Source organism: Camarhynchus parvulus, chromosome 27 (assembly GCF_901933205.1).
Source record: "Camarhynchus parvulus chromosome 27, STF_HiC, whole genome shotgun sequence".
Lineage (NCBI taxonomy): Eukaryota > Metazoa > Chordata > Aves > Passeriformes > Thraupidae > Camarhynchus > Camarhynchus parvulus.
In genome coordinates, this window is record NC_044597.1 from 3076569 (window position 1) to 3096076 (window position 19508).

Here is a 19508-nt window from a genome sequence, read left to right on the forward strand (position 1 = left end):
CGCCGGCTACGTCAGCGGCGGCGGGTCCGGCGTGGGGGGTCACGGCCGCGGGCTCCGCCGAGGGCGGGGCGATGGCGCCGGAACTACGACTCCCACAAGGCCGCGCGGCCGCACCCCACCTGCGGCGGCCAATGGGTGCACGGCTGGCGCTCAGGCAACGCGCACGTGGTAGCGGCGGCGGCCAATGGGCAGCGGCGGCAGCCGTAGCCCGATGGGCCGGGGAGGCCGCGCTCCGCGAACAAAAGGCGGCGGCGGCGGCGCGAGCGGGGCCGGAGCGGCAGCGGAGCGGGGCGGGAGCGGCCGAGCGGGGCCCAGGTGAGTGCTGGGGCGGCTGCAGCGCCGGGCTCCGCCTGGCACGTGGCGGGGCCCCTCCGCCGGCGGCGCCCACGCGTCTGAGGAGGCGGGAGCCGCGCTGGTTCTGGCCGGCCGCGGCCCCCGTGGCTGGCGGTACGGGCGGGCGAGCACCGGGAGCGGCCCGCAGGCTGAGGGAGCGCCGCGGGCTCGCTCGAGTGGCGGGTGTGCGGTACGGTGCGGATGGAGCCGCTCGCCCTGACCTTACGGGGGCTCCATCAGCCGTGCTGATGCCCCGCTCGGGGCGCGGTGGCCGGGGCGGCTCCGGGGCACGGCCGGTGTGCGGTGGTGACAGCGCGGAGATTACCACGGGACTAGGAGAGGGTTTGGCTTTATGCATTTTCCCTCTTTGACCAAGGGGGCCTTGGCTAAAGCGCTTTCCCCCCCTGCCATGAGGAAAATCCCTTCGGTGTCATTGGAGAGGTGGCACTGTCACCTTCCAATTCACTGTCACTTTTGGAAATCTATAAATGTTGGAGTCAGAAATTAAAAGTTCTCTTTTAGGAGTGGCCCCCTGTGGGGATCGCGCTGTTCCCGTACGGGCGGCGGTGTGTGCGCAGCCCGTGTGTCGCTCCCTCCCCAGGACAGTGGGCTGTGTTCCAGCTGTCCTGTTTGCTGCTTGCAAACACCTCCTGTTTGTCTTGCTGCTTTCGAAATTCTCATCCTGCTCTGCGAACTCTCCCTCCTCTCTCTTGAACAGTTTGTTGTGTGCAGGCTGAAAGCTGAGCTGCACCCTGGCTATCCTGTTTGGAGGTGTCTGTGCTCTTTCTGATCCCTAAGTGGGTTTGGAGCTCAGAGTACCAGCTCTGGAAATGCTGGGGCTGCAGAGCCCCCACGTTCCCTGCTGGGTAGCTGGTCACAGCTGGGTGTATGAATTCCAAACTTCAGAGTGCACTAATCACAGGGTTTGTTTCATGAAATCCCCACCAGCCCCCTCTGACAGGGTTTGTGCAGTGTGGTTTCCAGTGCTGCTACCCAAACCCCGTTGGGTGTCCTGCATGTGAGACTCTGCACTCTCTCCAGGTATCAGGGCTCTTCCCCACGCTTCCAGCACTGCCTGAAGTGATTCCCAAACAAGGACAGCCACAGTTGGAAGTCCTGCCCATTCATGGTGGCCAGGGAGCCCTTTATTGCCATATGCTGTGCAGGTGATTTAAGGAATAAGCTTCTTAAGGAGCCCTGAGGCTGCAGAATAAGATGATATTTAATGACAGGATTCCCAAATTCCCCCCCTGTGGCACTGGGTGCCCCCCAGGTCTCTGTTAGCCACATGTAACCAGTCCACGGTCCCTGCTCCTGCCTGGCTGCCGTGTTTCTCTCAGAGGTTCTGTGTGTGCAGGAGCCTCCTCCAGAGCTGGGCATGCAGCACCTGTTTGCATCACCCCACACAGCATTTCCCAACCCCAGCTGGGGGACCATGACCTCATATTGGCTGCAGCTCTGAGCCCTCACCATCCTCTGATGAAACACACGGGTCTGCCAGGTGGGAGCTGATGTAACTTTTCATGCTGCCATGGGCTGAAAATACTGGCTTGGCTTGAACTGTGTTAATAAATTACCCAGGATGGAGGGGAGAGGCTGCTTTATGGTGTGGGTTTGTTGACACAGTTCTTGGGAGAGTGGGTGTCGAGCCTTCACTGCAGAGGGAGTCCTTTCCTCCTGGCCTGAAGTGTTGTTCAGGTACAACTGGAGCTCAGTACTCATCCAGATCTCAGAGAATTCCATGTGTGAACACAGATTGGTGAAGCTGAGTTACACCTCTGCTTCTGGTTAGAAGAAAAACAAACTAAATCAATGCCTGTGTTGCTTTTTCTCCCCTCACAGAGCAGACAGTGTCACACTGAGCAGTGGCACATCACTGATCTCCTGGGAGTCAGGGAGACTCCACCTGAGTTCTGTGTCAGGGATGCCTCCCTGTTTGTCCATCTGTGTTTCCTTTGGATTTTTTGGGTGCACCCTTCAGCTGGTTGCTGATATATTGGGGCAGATGCATCAGTTGTGTCACAGCAAACACAACATTCAGCTCAAGGACTCTTGCCTGCCTTGCTACCATCCTGCTGATTTTTCTCCGTCGATACACTCAGGAAACTTTCCCCAGGCATCAACTTATTTGTATATATTTGTCAGGTGATATTTTGAGGGAATAAGTGCTGCTGAGCTCCTGAAAATATGATCTAATCCATGTCTCTTACTTGCTAGCAAAGGCTGGAATTCAGCTCTTTTTGAATAGGTGGGTATGGGTGGTGAGAGAAAGGTCTCCAAGGTGTTGCAGGGAGGAAGTTGGTGTTGGAGCCTCACTAAATGAACGCAATCATTCATGGAAATCTGTGGCTCTGGTCCTGCTGACGTGAATCTGCCCCTGTGTGTGGTGGGTGCAAGGCCTGGGGCTTGAAATGCTGAGAAAACTGCAGCTCAGTTTTGGCTAATGAATGCTGAACAGAGCAGTGGAAGAGAACGTTGTTATCCCACAGCTTGTGTTTTGGGCAGAGAAAAGGGCCATTTTCACTGAGTTTACCTTCAGAGGTACAACCTCTGCTCTCCCCAGCACTGCAGGTGCTAAACATGACTGAAAATAAGGTTAATTCTGCCAGGTGAGAGTTTGAACCTGTCTCATTCCTGGGGAGATTCAGTGGCTCTGTAGTGACATGAGCCTGTGCCCTGTTCTGTTTGGTGCTAGCAGAGCAGATGCAGTGAGTTAATGAACCTGCTCTGATGGACCTGCACAGGCACACACAGCCAGGAATTGCTGATGCCCTATGGATTATTTTCCTGCTGATCTCTCTTAGCTTAACAGTTCAGCAGACTGAAGCAATTGCTTTGTGCTCTGTCCCACGAGAAAGGCAGGGTTAGAATAGTGGAAAAACTGAGTGAGGGGAGTGATTAAAGACTTGCTAATATTTAGGAAATGTGAAACTCGGGCAGATAAGGTCGGAACAGCCTCATTCCTGCTGTTCTGTTGCCATGACACAAGGATGTTATTATTCATCTACTGCTATTGTAAGAAGTCTGTAGTTTCCTTTCTTTACCTCAGTAGTGTTACTGCAGAAATGAGATGATGAAGTTGTGAGGGAAAGCAGGGGAGCAGCAGAATGGAGCAACATAAAAATGAGCAGAAATGGTTCTGGGAGGGGAATGGCTCAGGTTTAAGGAAACCTATGCATGTCACTTGTTCCCACAGAGGCTTTTTTATAGGACTATTCTTAATAAGACCTGAGGAACAGCCTGGCTCCAGTGTCCTGCAACTGCAGGATATTCATTGGCATAACCAGCATCAGCCTGATTGGTTCAATTTGTAATTGTGGGCTGAAATTCTGCAGTGCTGTTTAGAGGCTTTGTGACACCCTGGAGAAATGACAAATACTAAGAAGTACATATTTCTTAAAGAAATATGTTTGCCATTTTCTTTTACCCATCTGCTTGTGCTGCAGTGAGATGTGACACTGTTTCTCTGGGACAGGCCCTGAGCAAATTGTGGAATTGATGGATTTTGAAGCAGGAATATTGCAGCTCCCTCTCAGGCAGAACAAATGGTGGCTGCAGGTATTGTGGGAGCAGGTTTGCTCTCAGAAATAGCTCTGCTTAAATTCCAGTGGGAAGTTTTGGGCTCTGCAGTACAGATGTGTGTGTGTACACCTGGGAGGTGTGTGTGTGCAGCTTTGAGGCTGGGCAGTGCTGGGGTGCCTCTGGCAATGTGTCTGTGTGTGCCTGGGGGTTGGTTTGGGGTTTGGTGTCCTCTGGCTGCTCACAAGAGCTCCTCTCATGTCAGGCCACCTTGGGGCTGACAAACAGGGGCTGTTTCAGTTGGGACAAGTTTTCTAGTGGCAGGAGTGGGGGTTGAGTCTGATGAGAGATGGGGTGCTGCAGGAGCAGTGCCCGATCCTGTTTTGAAATGGGATTAAATTGGAAGCTGTGCTGCAATCCCGTTCAGGTTTTACATCAGAACTCTTTGAAAGTGGGCCTGCAGTTCTTTGTCTTTTGCCTTTGTTGATTTTTAACCCTGGAATTGCATTTGAAAAGATGGCAGTGGCAAGGTTGGCTGCTGGTCCTTAAGCACAGTTATCAGCTTTCAGTAATAGCACTTACTCAGCCTGACCGGTTTGGTTTTGGAAGCTCAGGGATTGCAGCCTGCCTCCTACCATGAAGTAGGAGTTGGGATGGACCCACCTCCTCCTTTCTGCTCTAGGGAGAAAAGTTCTTTATTTCTAATTATGGCTCATTAATCGCTGCCTATTCCATGTTTGCCTATAGGATGAAAAGCCCAGCTGATTACTAATGGTTATTACCTAGAGGGCAACACAAAAAATAACTGGAATTTCTTAACTGTTTCCCTGTGTGGGTCTGCAGTGGGGTATGTGTTTTGTGAGGGCAGGTGGTCTTGCTGAGCAGTCCTAGTACTTGGCTATGCAGGTGTTTAGATGGAATCTGAACTCCTCTTTTTTGTGTTGGTGCTCCTCTGCTTTGCAGCTCTCCCAGAAGCCATCCCAAGGATGCTTTTGCCTTGAGGAAAGAGAAAAGGGAAGGAAGTTTTTAAGAAAATACCTCCTAGTAGTTCTTTAGGTGAACTTTTAATAATTGGGATACTAATGAGGGAATGAAGGATCTAGATAAAATAAAAATGATAAGATACTGTACAGAACAACACTGGCAGTGCTTGGGGAACACTGACATGACCCCAGTCACTCAAAATGCAGCAGGAGCTGCTGTCTGAGCCTCCCTGTCAGCAGTCTGACCCTCCAGACATACCAAACCTGCTGGCTGGTCACAGCACTCCGTTCTGATGTGTGACACATCAGACAGGGTCACTGGGATGAAGTACTCTTTTAAATAAGTGTTTATGGCAGCTACAAATAAATGGATCTTTGACACCTTATCAAAAAGAATAGTTGCACTCTTGAGGCCAGAAATCATTTGCTTGCATCAGTTTGGAATATACTCGAAAAGAGAAGAAAATCACCCAAAGGGACTGAATCTGGAATTTTTCTTAAAAAAAATAACCCCAAAACCAAAACAAGCTGTCGAAACTTAATCTTTGTTGTTGTCTGGAGCATCTTATTCTCTCAGATATAAAGCTCTTTCCAAGAAACCTGGTTCTGAAACAAAAAAACAGTGATGGTAAACCTATTCTAGTTTTGGTAATCCTGGCAGTGTTTTCCTTTCCCTTTGGAAAAGGGATGGGGATTGCTGACATGCCCACAGTCAGGCTTAGCTGGGAATGCCTTAGAGAAGGTGAATAGGAGGGAGGGGCTCCCTGCCTGGAAATGCAGCAGGAAAAGGGTAGGTGGGTTCCCCCAGGGGCAATCCTGGGGTGCTGTGACACTGGGGAGAGCTGGGCACTGCCCTGGATGGGAGGGGATGCTCCAGGCTGTGGCTTTGGGAAAGGTTTGGTGCTGGCTGGGATAAATTGTAGGGATTCTGCCTTTCCCTGCCAACAGGGCTGGATGAAAACAGTGTGCATGGCAGGGGAAGAGTTTTAAGCAAAGTGAGTAATTCTTGCTTATCAGGGGAGTTTTATGATCTTACATATAATTGGTTTGCTTTGGGTTTGTGTTGAGCTGAGTGATGCAGGGCTCTATTCCTGATGGATTTTTGGGTTTTTTTCCACCATCCAGACTAAGTAGCCATGTCAGCCAAAGCCATCTCTGAGCAGACAGGGAAGGAGTTCTTGTACAAGTACATCTGCACGTCCTCTGCCATCCAGAACCGCTTCAAGTATGCCCGGGTCACGCCAGCCACGGACTGGGCACGGCTCACCCAGGACCACCCCTGGCTCCTGAGCGAGGTAAGGGCAGGGACAGCAGGATCTGCCCTCCTGCAGCACCTGAGCACTGCTCCAGACCCTTCCTGAAGGACCAGTTGAAATATGATTTTCTTCAGGTTAGGTCTCAGAAGCTTTTGGAGATGTATTTTGCACCCAAGATAGCTCAGCTACCTTATCCTGCTGATTTTATGCCTTCTGGCTTCTGTTATTTTGCCTTTTATTAAAACCTTTTTGTTTCCAAACCTTTTTTGGAAACAAAAAGGTTTATTAAAAGGCAAAATAACAAACTCTTTACAGAGAAAAACCAATCTAGGTGCAAGAGGTTCTTGCTCCTGGTAAAACACCTCACAAAATCCATGAGTTTCTTTATTCTCTTCTTTTTCTGGTAAATTGCTCAGGTGAAACTTTTTGGCTCCTGTCCAATTGCTATCCTTAAGTTTAAAGTCAAGTCCCCCAAGTCCTATAAAAAGCCTTTTCACCTCATTGAAGAGAGAAACTTCTGGGCTTATTTCCTTTTTAAGGGGATAAAGGATAGTTTTGTGACTCTATCAACAAAGAGCACATTCCTATAACCAGTCACTGCTGCTGCTCTGCTGCAGTCACTCCCAAGCCTGATGAAGAAACAAATCTTGCTTCAAAGCTCAATATCACCTCATGGGGGGCTGATTATTGCTTTTAAGACTGAACTGCAGGAGCAGAGATACCTGTGAAGCAGTTGCTCATAACTGCACAGAAGGTAAAGGAGGTTGATTCAGTCAGTCCCTATTCTCAAAGCTTTGCTCTCTGAAATGAGGGAGTACTCTCCCCATGTCAAGTTAGGACACTGCTTTTCTTCAATCCAAGCCAAATGTCATGGAAAACTTCCTTTTTTAAATTTTTCAGTGCAACATCATTTATATCTGTATCTCATATCCTCAAACTTTCTGTTGAGAAAACATACCCAGAGCTCTTTTTTATTTAGCTGTCCAAGCTGGCTCTTTTCCAGTGGTTAATTATATTAAGTCATTGGCTGGAGAACACGAATGTCTCATAGTCCTTGACTGACTGACTGATAAAAGCCCTGCACTAATTAGATGTTCCATGCTCAAGTGCCTGAATGAACTGCAGGAGGAGATCAACAGTGCTTCTGAAAGCCTTGCAGGAAACCAGAAGGGAACAAGGTTGTTTTTGGGCCTTTAATGCAGGTTCTGTACAGCTGGAAAGGGCTTCAGGTCCAACAGCAAGACCATGCTCAGTGTCCTTTACTGCAGCACAGTGTGTTCTGACTCTTCAGTTGCTGAAGTTCCAGGACATATCAGTGGTACAGGAGAATGACAGCCAGTTTTGGTTTGGTTCTTTAAAAGGATATTTGCAAGCTAGAGATGTGTGTAACCCAGGAGCAACTATCCATGGGTATCTTATAAAAAGCCACAGTCACTTGGCTGAAATGTGCATGACCCTGGCCCAAGCCAGTCTCATAAGCAAAGTGTAGTGACAGCAGGAGTTTTTTTATTATTATTTTTGTGAGCAGCTGTCTGTGTCTGTCACGACTTTTATTGGGTTTTTCATCAAAAAAAGAACAAGCTGTCACCTCAGCCTCTGATGTCTGCTTACAGCTGAGTAGAAACAAGGCAGCTTTTCTCAAAGTACAGCATAAGAAAACCCAAACTTGCAGGCATATTGTACCAAGCAGCTCGATTTGCCAAGATTAAAGGAATTTACAAGGATGGATGCTGTGCAGAACTGATTTAAGTTTTTACTTCACTATTTGCAGAGAGCCATTCAGCCAAAATCACTTGCTAATGCTTCTTCCTTTAACTCTCTTGCCCAACCTCTGCAGCGTTTGGTGGTGAAGCCAGATCAGCTCATTAAGAGACGTGGGAAGCTGGGGCTGGTTGGGATTAACCTCACCCTGGATCAGGTCAAGGCTTGGCTCAAGCAGCGTCTGGGCCAGGAAACCACGGTGAGTGAGCCACAAAAGTGGCTTCATTTTTTGTTCCCAGGACAGGAAAAAAAGCTCTAAAATCCTCTCCTGCAGCCAGCCCATGTATTTTGGTTGATTGAGTGTTACTTCAGGCCTTTATTTTAACTCGGTGCTGCCATATAATATTTATTTTCCTGGGAATGACAGTGCAGTGCTAATGATAATGAAGTGCCTGCCATGCCTACTGCTGTGTGTTGGGAGCTGATGGAGTTGTGCTGCCTGAAGGAATTTATGCCTTTGGCCCTGCTGGGATTGATTTGGCTCTGGCTCTGAGCTGGTGCAGCAGGAATTGGGAAACAGCAGGAGCAGCACTGTGAGTGCTCCCTGTTGGGAAAACTATGGGTGTGGAAATTACTCCTTTAGCACAACAACAACCATATCAAAAGCAAAGTCTGGGCCACAGACTCAGGACCACTGGTGTCCTCAGAAGAAGCAGGGAGTGTCCCCCAGTGCCTCTTGGGTTTGGATAACAGGAAAGTGCCTGCACAAAACAGTTCCTGGACACATATGAAGAGGCTAAAGGATTGTCTTGCTCTTCTGTGCTCCTGATACCATTTCTGGGTGAACACTACTCCGAGGCCTCTGCTCCTGCCACTAGCTCAGGAATTCCTCACTTCTGAGTTTTCCACTACTCTGAGAGCCTCTCAAGCCCTCGTGCCTCACTGTGCTGAGCAGGGCTCAGTGAGAGCTGTCCCTGGGACAGGAGAGGAGAGCAGCTGTCCTGGTGTAATTCTGATACCCCTCTGTCCTGTTAGGAATGGGAAAGGTGACCATCTCCTGTAACCAGATACCCTGAATGCTGTGCTGGACAGGGAGCAGTGGTTCTCCAGCAGGCACAGTGAGCAATTTTAGAGCAGTGCTGATTAATTCTCAAAGCTTTCCTTGTGCTGTCACAAATGTGCTGGACAAGTGGTTATGGGTGTTTATCTTGTTTTCTGTCCCCAGATTGCTAATGCCAAGGGAATCCTGAAGAACTTTCTCATCGAACCCTTTGTCCCTCACAAGCAGGTTAGTACACCATTAAAGCAGGGTTTTAAATATCTTTTGACTTCATGCTTAGCTGGATTGGTACAGTGGAGAAAGCAGAAGTTTGGGAGTGTTCTGTTGAGCTGACAGTGTTGCTGCACACCCTAGGCAAAAACATCTTCTGTATTTCCACACTGAAATTTTAAGTAGAAAATAAATTCATACACCTTCATATTCCTTATAATTTTTAATCAGTTTGCCAATGCAGTGAAAACTCCTAAGAGTGCATCATAGCAAGGCCACTACAAAACAAATAAAATGCAATTATAACAGAAGAAGGGTCTGCCAGACACTTCTGCACACAGATCTTTTTGTTAATTATGGTCTTTGCTGAAATAATATCACTGTTTCATTTTCCTGATCCAAATAAAAATGACTGGCAAGTCTTCTCAGTGTCAGGGCCACTCCAGCACTGCTGTTCCTTGGGTGTAGCTGCTCTGACAAAGGAGGAATGATGAGGAGGACTCCATTGATATCAGAAGGCTAATTAATTACTTTATTCTATATTATTCTATATTACATTACATCTAAACTGAATCTGCCAAGCACTCACTCTGCACACACTGCACAGAATCTCGTAGCTGTCAGTGACAGTCCTGACACACACACACACACACACCTGGCCCTGACAGGCCAGGGAAACAAAACCCCATCACTGTGGGTAAACAATCTCCATATTGCATTCTACTTTAGCACAAACACAGGCACAGCAAATGATAAGAATTGTGTTTCCTTTCTCTGACGTTCAGAGAATGTGAAACCCAGAAATATTCTTGGGAAGAATTGTGCCTTGCTTTTCTCTGTGAAGTGAAGTGTGGGGCTACACTTGGGAAGCTTGACTTTGGGCTCAACTTCCCCAATCCCAACATTGGCACAAAAGCCTCTAGGGTCACTGCTAAATGCTTGTCCCTGCTGTGTAACACAGGAGGAAGAGTTCTACGTGTGCATCTATGCTGCCCGTGAGGGAGACTATGTGCTCTTCCACCACGAAGGGGGTGTGGATGTGGGAGATGTGGATGCCAAGGCTCAGAAGCTGTTGGTGGCAGTGGATGAGAAGCTCAGTGAATCAGATGTGAAGAAGCATCTCCTGCAGCATGCACCAGCTGACAAGAAGGAGTAAGTAGAGATGCAGTTCTGGGTAGGAGCAGCCATGCAGCAGTTGCTCTCTTTTATCTCAGTGCCACATCTCTCTATTTTCTTAACGCTGAAGCTCACTCTCCTGCCCTTCTTGCTGGTCTCCAGAATATGCCATGCATCCTGAATCCAAGCTCTCTGACCTTATCTCAGCTGCCTGTAAAACCCAAAAATAAGGTTTCCTAGTGCTGAGCCTTTACTTGGCAGCAGCACTTGTCAGCCTGCTTAGGTCTCAACCTGAGACTGGAGACATGTGCTGAATTCTGATCCTTTGTGCCAGCACAGAAGTTTCTTTTGTTTAGTGCACTGGTGATGAGATGTGGCTCTGACTGCTAATTCAGAATATCCCTTTCTCTTGCTCTGGCCTGATCTCCAAAGTTATTCTCCTGTTCTTCCTTCTGCAGGCTTATCTGTAGATCTCAAGGCTTCTGCATCTCCCTCAATTAGATGCCCATACTTAGTTAACCTAATATGAGTCATGATTTTACCAAACACAGCTTAATCCTTGCTGACATTGTGCAGTACTGAAGGGCAAAGGAGCCTGTCACTCCACCAGTTCACTGCAGCCTCCTCCCCATCACAGCTAAGGAAGCTCAGATCTGACAAAGATGGGTATGAGCAGGGAGGCAAAGATGTGCTTCTGTCTTGTAGGGAGATAAATCAGACTGCACAGCTCTGACAGTTGTGAGCAACTGTGTCCTCAGCAGAGTTTGGTGGAGGGTAATTTAGATGAGTCATCAAGGTCTTCCTTCCCTTGAGTCATCCATCACCCGGGCTCCATCCAGAGAAGATGAATGAGAATGAAAGAAATTGATGCCAAGTAGATTTGCAGATTGCCACTCATACCAGTGAACAGAGCAGGCTGTACTTAGATTTGGCTACTTTCATTAACTTGTGTTAATTTTTTTCCTTTTTTTTTACAGCGTCTTGGCCAGCTTCATCTGTGGCCTGTTCAACCTTTATGAAGATCTGTATTTTACGTACCTCGAGATCAATCCATTAGGTAATGAATATTTTTGGAAGCAGAACTTTCTGTTCTGAACTACTGAAATGTGTTCTTGACCCTTCCTTTGGTTCTGTAATCCACAGCAGCAGGTGCCATGTGCAGCAGTACAGAAGTGGCAGTGATCTGTCTTTGAGCTGTTCATTCAGTGAATTAAAAATGAGGAAATTAAAAATTCCCTTGAAGGAATGTTAAGGCAGAAGTGAAGAATATAAAAATTACACTTTAGAACAAAATATCCCCTGAGACAGAGCCTGGACCATGGCCACAGTTACTGGTTAATTCCTGAGGGAACTTGCTGGGGCTGGTCAGTACTGCCCAGTGCCAGGGGAAACAGCAGTTTCCAGTTCTCCAGTGATGCCTGTGTGGTTCCAGCTGTTGGAGTAGATCTGTAAGGTGTCTCTGTACAACCCAGAGCTGACTGTGATGTTTTTCCCTGCAGTGGTCACCAAGGATGGTGTTTACATCCTTGATCTGGCTGCGAAGATCGACGCCACGGCTGACTACATCTGCAAAGTGAAGTGGGGGGATGTGGAGTTCCCCCCTCCTTTTGGCAGGGAAGCTTACCCTGAGGCAAGTGACAGCTGAATTCCTTCACTGTGCCCTGAATTACCATTGCTTGTATGCCCATGTATCACCAAAGGGGCATCAGGGACAGACAAAGGTGATACAGGGACTCTACCATGAAAAAGCACTTTATTATTAGAAATCCACAGTTCTTATACAAACAGTGGTGGACCTAAGACCTGATTGGCCTTTAGGAATCTTCTCTCACCTATTGTTGAAGAAGGGACAACTCCTTCTTGTAAACATCTCTGACAAACAGAGATTGCCTGCCAGGTGCAGAGATTGAGATAATAATTGTTTTAATTCTTTCTCTGAGCTTTCTCACAGCTTCCCAGGAAAATCCTGGGAGAGAGCTGTGTCTCCCTCTGTTTAGAGAATATGTGATTGCCACATCCATGGCATTGCTGTTTCCAGTGGTTTTGTTGTTGTGTCTCAAGCCCTGGGCAGTGCTGTCCATGATAACCTGTGCATGGGTAGCTGCAGTCCTAGGACTGCTCAGAATCACACTCTGAACTGCAGTTGCTTCCCAGCTCTGTTTGGTCAATTCTTTAATTCAGAATTGACTTTTTTTTTTAATGGAGGCTGATACTTAACTTCCATCAGCTGTGTGCCAGAGCTCTGTGCCTGTGCAGAGCTTCCTTTTGTGCTTCCTGCCCACGTTGCTCCCCTCAGCATCACTGTTTTTCTCTTGGAGCAGTGGTTACTGGGAGCTGACATTCCCTCAGTGTTTCAGTGACAGTTCTGAGAGCAGAGCAGCACCTCTGTGCCCACGCTGCATCCAAGGGTGAGCCCAGAGAAAATAATCCCCATTTCTGGAACTTATAAGTAAGAAGATGTTAATACACCTATTTTTCCAAAAAGTGAGGATAATTTACAATGAGCACTTTATTGTAAAGCTAGCAGTGCCTGTTCCCTCCCCAAATTCCCTGAGTCTGTACTGCTGGATGCACAAGTACTGCTCCAGACAGGTCCCAGCAACTTCAGAGGCTGTTGGGAGTAGAGCTCTCTCTTTAATTATTCTGTTACTTATCTCAGGGGTCTGTTCTTCTCTCTCCAAAATGATTTCTGTCCTGACTTTTTCATTTTAATGATTATAATTATGTTTCAGTCGGAAGGTTTTTGTACTGTGGCCAGGAAATCCATTTAGCTGTTCCTTTCCATGTAGCTTGCTGGATGCCAACACTCAACTCAGTTTGCTCTTAAAAGGATTAGTTCAGATTTTGTCTCTGAATCATCCCTCTCTGAGTCCCTGGGAAGGTTGTTATGGCAGAGTCTTTGCTGGGAATGTTAATGAACTCTGATGAAGTGCTGCTCAGCAGCCTGGCACTCTGGGCTGCAGGGGCACCACGTTGAGCCAAATTACAGCTCTCAGTGATTATGTTCCTGGCTCCAGCACAGCCAGAGTGGTCACCATGGCTGAGATGATTTTTAGTTTTCCTCAGGTCTCAGTCTTGGACGAGGCCAGAGCAGACTTTACAGTTGTGTTCAGATTTTGTGCCTGTTGTGTGATGGAGGAATGGAGCTGGGGCTGACAATCCCTGACACATGCTGAGTTTGTAGCTCTGCTGTCCCTGAGGTGTGATTGCTCTGTATGTCCAAATGCACCCAGCACTGTGAACCCTTGGGATGGGGAAGGAGGATGCAGGAGGAAGCTGAGGTTGTGCTGCTCTCTCTGCAGGAAGCCTACATTGCTGACCTGGATGCCAAGAGTGGGGCCAGCCTGAAGCTTACAATCCTGAACCCCAAAGGCAGGATCTGGACCATGGTGGCTGGTGGTGGTGCCTCAGTGGTGTACAGGTAAAGCAAGCAAGGTTTCCAGAGGGGGAGGATCTCAAGTGCTGGGAGAACATAATTGCTGCAGAAAGTAGCTCTCCTAAAGCCATTTTTCCTGAGCTGTGGCTGTTTGGGATCTGTTCAGAATGAACATGCTGTGCAGATTTTTCACATAGTGTCGGCTGTGGAATTTAATTTTGCAAGGGTTAGGGTTAGATACATTTTCTTACAGAGATACAGTTCCTTTCTGACTGACAAAGAAACGAGCTGGCTGGAGGCTGTTGAGGGTTGTATGATTGTCGTGGTGGTCACTGAGTTTGCATCTGGGGAACATGACAAGATTAGTTGTAACTGGCACCAAGATGAGAGCAGCTTTGTTTTCAGCAGACAGCACTGTCCCTCTGTTAAGAGTCCCACTTCCCCAGGGATTTGGAATACTTTAGGAACTTTATAGTGACTCAAATTATAATTAATCTCTTAAATAACTGGTTTTTTTTATTGTTAGTGACACCATTTGTGACCTGGGAGGTGTGAATGAGCTGGCAAACTATGGGGAGTACTCAGGAGCCCCGAGTGAGCAGCAGACCTATGACTATGCTAAAACCATCCTCTCCCTCATGACCCGAGAGAAGCACCCAGAAGGTAAGGGAGATGCTGCAATTCCAAAGCTGTGAACCTGTCTGGCAGAAAAACCTGGATAAATCTGGGCTGTTACTATGCTTAGCCTTCCCTGGCAGAGCTTTCAGTGTACTTCTGCCTTCTGAACAAATCAGGGCTGGATTTTTGTCAGCTCTTGCTTCAAAGAGAGGACTTGTGGTTTTTCAGGGGGCCTGAGAGATCCTTATCAGACATTCTTGCTTGGTACAAAGCTCTTATCTTCTGACTCTACTAAACTCAACTGCTTTAGGGTTTTTTTTCTACTAAATACAGCTGGTTACTCTGCAGCTTTGTTTGACTTTATATTCTTAACTGCTTCCTGATCTAGGAGTACTCTGCCCTTGAGTTGGCTTTACTTACCTGTGTTTCTTCCCTCAGGGAAGATCCTGATTATTGGAGGCAGCATTGCAAACTTCACCAATGTAGCAGCCACCTTTAAAGTAAGTGACCAGTCTCAAACACCAGCAAACACACAGTTGTCATCCTCCAGCCCTTCTTCCCAATTCCATGTTTGGCTGAGGCTCATAGTTCATTGCTTCCAGGAGTTTCTGAGATGATGGGACAGGGTAAATGTGGCTGCCTGGGTCACCTGTCCTCTGTGTTTCTTTTAGGGCATTGTGAGAGCAATTAAGGATTACCAAGGCCCTCTGAAGGAGCATGAGGTGAGGATCTTTGTACGAAGAGGAGGCCCCAACTACCAGGAAGGGCTACGTGTCATGGGAGAAGTTGGTAAGGACCAAGCTTGTCCTTAAGTTTTATTCTTGCATCTTGTTTCTTCCACTGGCTTTCTGTGGGGGTTTCAGTTCAGTTTCTCTGGGTCTGGATTGAAGGCACTTGAGGTAGTAGTTCATGTTTGGACTCAGGTGTTTATTATTTCTCATCAGTAAAACAGTCTCACTACTGTGAGTTCTGCAGTCTTTCATTAGAAGGCACAAAATGGCCAACAATCTCTTGGTACAAGGTCTTTTAAGACTAAGCTATCCAATTAAGAACTGACACCTGGATTATTTTCCCTTTTAAGCCAATAACTGATCCCAATATGGACTTTTCTGCCCAATTACAAAATGCCACCCAAACCCATGGAGAAGAAGGAAGAAAAAGCACGAAGAAGAAACCCAGGATGACACCCTGTGCCCTCCAGCTTGCTTCCATCTACAGCACACTAAAAATCCCCAAACCTCAATATCACCTTCCCAGTGATACACCTACACTGCTCTCTATAATCCATTTCACACTTTTGTGGATTCCAGTCTAGCTTGAAGTCTGGGAAACTTTCTCCATGAATGAGGGTCAAAGTTATTTAATTGAGTCAGGGCACCCCAGAGCAGACAGAAAAATATTCCCTGGGTGCCGTGGGTTTCCACAGCTTTCTTGCAGAGGATCAGTAATGGGACATCACACCATGATCAAGTGAAGCCAATTTATTGCAAAAAGCAAGCTGTATTTATACTGTTCTCTATCGTTCACGCCTCAAGCTAATACTTGATTGGTTAAATCTTTCTACACATACATTTTAATATTTTAGTTAATTTTAGTTAGTCTTTCTTCTTCATGTGTCTCACTGTGGTTTTCTTGTCTGCCTTTGCATCCTGAACTGTCTTCTGAGCATGTTTTTCTCCTTTGGTGTCCTTCAAGGGCATGGTGACTTTACTCAGTTTCTATGAAGCTGCATTGTGCATGTTGCACATGTCCATTGTCCTGCAAAAAACCCTCAACACTTCCTCAAGGAGAAAGAGCTTTCCCCTGAGGATGCTGACTGCTCTTGTGTACTTCCACAGGGAAGACCACGGGGATCCCCATCCACGTGTTTGGCACAGAGACCCACATGACAGCCATCGTGGGCATGGCCCTGGGCCACCGGCCCATCCCCAACCAGCCACCAGCTGCAGCCCACACTGCCAACTTCCTGCTCAACGCCAGCGGCAGCCCCTCGGTGAGCTCCTCCCATGGGGACAGGGTCACGAGCCTCCCAAAGGCAGCTGGAAAGGCATTTTGGCCACTAGTGTATTTGTAGGATGGTTTAGGAAAACAAACATGGCTCTGCTGGTGTGGTTTATCAGGAGAGACTACTCCAATCTCACTCATGCACAGAATGTGGCCTCTCAACTTCCTCCTCAATGCCAGCAGCAGCCCCTCGCTGAGCTCCTCCCCATGAGGACAGGTCAGGAGCCTCCCAAGGGCAGCTGGAAAGGCATTTTGGCCACTATTGTGTATGTAGGGTGGTTTAGGAGCTCCTTCCCCACGGTGACAGGGGACAGGGTGAGGGGCCCTGAAGGTAGGCTGGAAAGGCATTTTGGCCTCTAATGTATGTGTAGGAAGCTTTAGGAAAACAAACGTGTCTTTACTGGGGTAGTTTATCAGGAGAGACCACCCCAATCTCACTCATGCACAAAATGTGGCCTCTCAACTTCCTTCTCAATGCCAAGAGCAGCCCCTCAGTGAGCTCCTTCCCCATGCTGAAAAGGGACAGGGTGAGGAGCCTCCCAAAGGCAGCTGCCCATCCAAACAAGCTGGAAAGGCATTTTGGCCACTTGTGTATTTGTAGGATGGTTTAGGAAAACAAACTCCACCAGCAGAGCCATGTTTATCAGGAGAGGCCACCCCAGTCTCACTCGTGCACAAAATGTGGCCTCTCAAAGCTGGCAGTGTGACTGTTGAACCTACTGGGTGTTGTAAGGGTTTCTAGGACAAGATGAGAGATGAGAATCTTGACTCCATGTTTCAGAAGGCTGGTTTATTATTTTATGATATTATATTATATTATAAGAAAACGATATACTAAAACTATACTAAAGAAAGAGAAGGGATACATCAGAAGGCTGGACAAGAACGATAATAAAAATCCATGACTGACCAGTGTCCCAACACAGCTGGACTGGGATTGGTTATTAAGTCAACACAATTCACATGGAACTAATGAAAGATGCACTTGTTAGTAAATAACTTCTAAACTATATTTCAAAGCAATTAAATAATTATTATTTCCATTTCTTTTCTGAGGCTTCTCAGGAGAAAAATCCTGGCAAAGGGATTTTTCATAACATATCACAGTAACAACTGGGTCATTCAGTTTTCTGTTGCTTGACTGAAAACTCTTTTTTTTTGGTTTTATTTGTAGTAGACCAGTGTAGCCAAAGTGAGGCCACCTCCTCCTCTGTGCCCCAGGCCATACCTGGAGCACTGTCCCTCGCTGACTTGGCTTTTGAATCTTTCAGACTCCAGCCCCGAGCAGAACTGCCTCCTTCTCTGAGTCCAAACCAGATGGCATTGCTCCAGCTAAGAAGGCAAAACCAACAGCTCCTCTTGGTAAGTCCAGCCCTGGGAGTGCTGCTGGCAGTGCTGTGCTGTTCCCAAAGGCAGGATGGGCATGAGACAAATGCTTTTTTCCTGGATGTAAAGGGAAGCAGTTTTGTGGTACCTGCCTGTCTCTGTCTGCAGTGTAGTTAAGTGGTTTAGCAGTTGTGCCATGAGCTCATACACACAGCAAGTTGGAGTTGCCCTGATCTGGGATGTTCAGAAACAGCACAACAAGAGGAAATACAGTGAGAGGGCTCCAGTCTCTTGTTTTTTAACAAGAGCAAACCCAAAAGTGCTGTGGAGAGGAGAGCAGGGCTGCTGCAGCACCTGCCTGGGTGCCTGGCCAGTGGGCTGGCAGCAGTCAGCTCTGTCATTCCACTGCATGAGTGATTCTCTCTCCAACAGATTCAATCCCAGCCTCGAGACCTGGTTCAGGTAGGACCTGTGTGACCTGCTGAATGTGCCTGGCCTGGCTGGCAGCTGACTTTTTTTAGTTCTTAGTTCTGTTGCTGTTTTATCTCTCCAAAAGTTTGCTGTGTTGTCTGGTCCTTTCCTCCTGCCCAGCATTTTTAGCTGTCACCATGTGGACTTCTCATCTGTTTTTTTCAAGTGCCTCTGCACAAATACTTCCTATTTCTGGGGGAGAGAGGGCCAGGTCTCAAACAAACTTTGTTTTTTCTTCCCTTCCCCCACACAACCATCACAGAGAAAGAATACCCTGAGGCACTGAGTGAAAAGTTCCCTTTGCTTTCCAAAAGGAGGAGTGACCAATAACTGGTATCTTATTTCAAAGGGAAACAAAGTAGTGCAGGGGGTGCTGGTTATCAGGTTTGGAAAGTACAGAAAAGTCACAAATTAACTAAATATTGTCTTAACAGCCCAGCAAACCATTAAAACTTCTGATCAGTGAAGTTATTTTATAGGGACTTTAAAACTATTGGGCTCTGTGCTGTGTGAGAGTAAACTGCTGAACTGGAGGCAAAGCAGAGCTTCAAGTTACCTCCCTTATCATGAGGAGGGACAGCACAAGGGGAATTCTTGGATTGTTGCTCTCAGACAAACATCATTGCCTCTCTGGGTCCTCATTGTGGTGTTCCTGGGAACACTCATGGTACCCCCTTGCAGGCACCTGCAAGATAAACAGAATTTTCAGTTCCCTAATAATTAACAAGTCATGTTGCAGTGAATCTGAGCTCTGATATAAATTATTGGAGCCATGAAATTTGTGTTGGATTCTGATAATTAAAAAAAAACCAGAAAAGACAACCCAAGTATGTTGAGCTCCTTTATTTTCTTTGTTCCCCCATTTGCTGCCCTTTATGTTTTTTAAGTTTTCTGTCATTCTACTATTGTGCCCTGACCAGCCTCCCGTGGTTCACCCACACTGTGGGCTACATGCAAATAAATACATGAAATTCAAAGTTCTCTTCAGCCTTGCATAAGAAAACTGGGAGAAATATGAAAGGCTCATGAGAGAGGAGGCAGTTTTTACTTCTGTCCTATACCAGCTCCCTCCTGTGATTCACTTGCCCATTTAGTGAACCCCAAAACCTGGCTGTTGTGTTCAGAATCCAAGGAAGGGATTGCAAATTCATCTACAGTTTCTTAATTTGCATAGTGTGGCTACTCCATCCTGCAAACAGCACTTCATCTTCCTGGGTTCAGTTTGGAGGTGGGGGAATACTCACCAAGGAGCCTTTCAGCAGGCATTTGGCCAAGTTGCAGTTTGTGTCTTGCTCAAGTTTGAAGTTGGATTGGTGTGGTATTTTCAGGGACCCCCACTGAAGGGAGGAAAGATGAATTTGACTTTATGTTCTCAGAAGGCTAATTTAAAATTTATATTATATTAAAGAATACTATACAAAATTATACTAAAGAATAGAGAAAGAATACAGACAGAAGGCTAAAAGATACTAATAAAAAGCTTGTGACTCTCTCTTCAGAGTCTGACACTGCTTGACCATGATTGGTTATTCAGT

The 19508-nt window shown here is 47.1% G+C and overlaps 1 protein-coding gene across 1 annotated transcript in view; it reads left to right on the top strand.

Annotated features, from left to right (window-relative positions):
* Window positions 1–172: 172 nt before the first annotated feature.
* The window catches only part of ACLY (ATP citrate lyase), a 28701-nt gene continuing 9365 nt past the window's right edge, over window positions 173–19508 (top strand). The window contains exons 1-13 of the mRNA XM_030966096.1: window positions 173–315; window positions 5961–6130; window positions 7929–8051; window positions 9018–9080; window positions 10024–10214; window positions 11156–11235; window positions 11678–11808; window positions 13481–13599; window positions 14081–14217; window positions 14611–14672; window positions 14844–14961; window positions 16011–16165; window positions 17448–17538. Coding sequence (XP_030821956.1) covers window positions 5972–6130; window positions 7929–8051; window positions 9018–9080; window positions 10024–10214; window positions 11156–11235; window positions 11678–11808; window positions 13481–13599; window positions 14081–14217; window positions 14611–14672; window positions 14844–14961; window positions 16011–16165; window positions 17448–17538 — 1429 coding nt within the window. The 5' untranslated portion in view covers window positions 173–315; window positions 5961–5971. The remainder of the gene's footprint in view (window positions 316–5960; window positions 6131–7928; window positions 8052–9017; window positions 9081–10023; window positions 10215–11155; window positions 11236–11677; window positions 11809–13480; window positions 13600–14080; window positions 14218–14610; window positions 14673–14843; window positions 14962–16010; window positions 16166–17447; window positions 17539–19508) is intronic.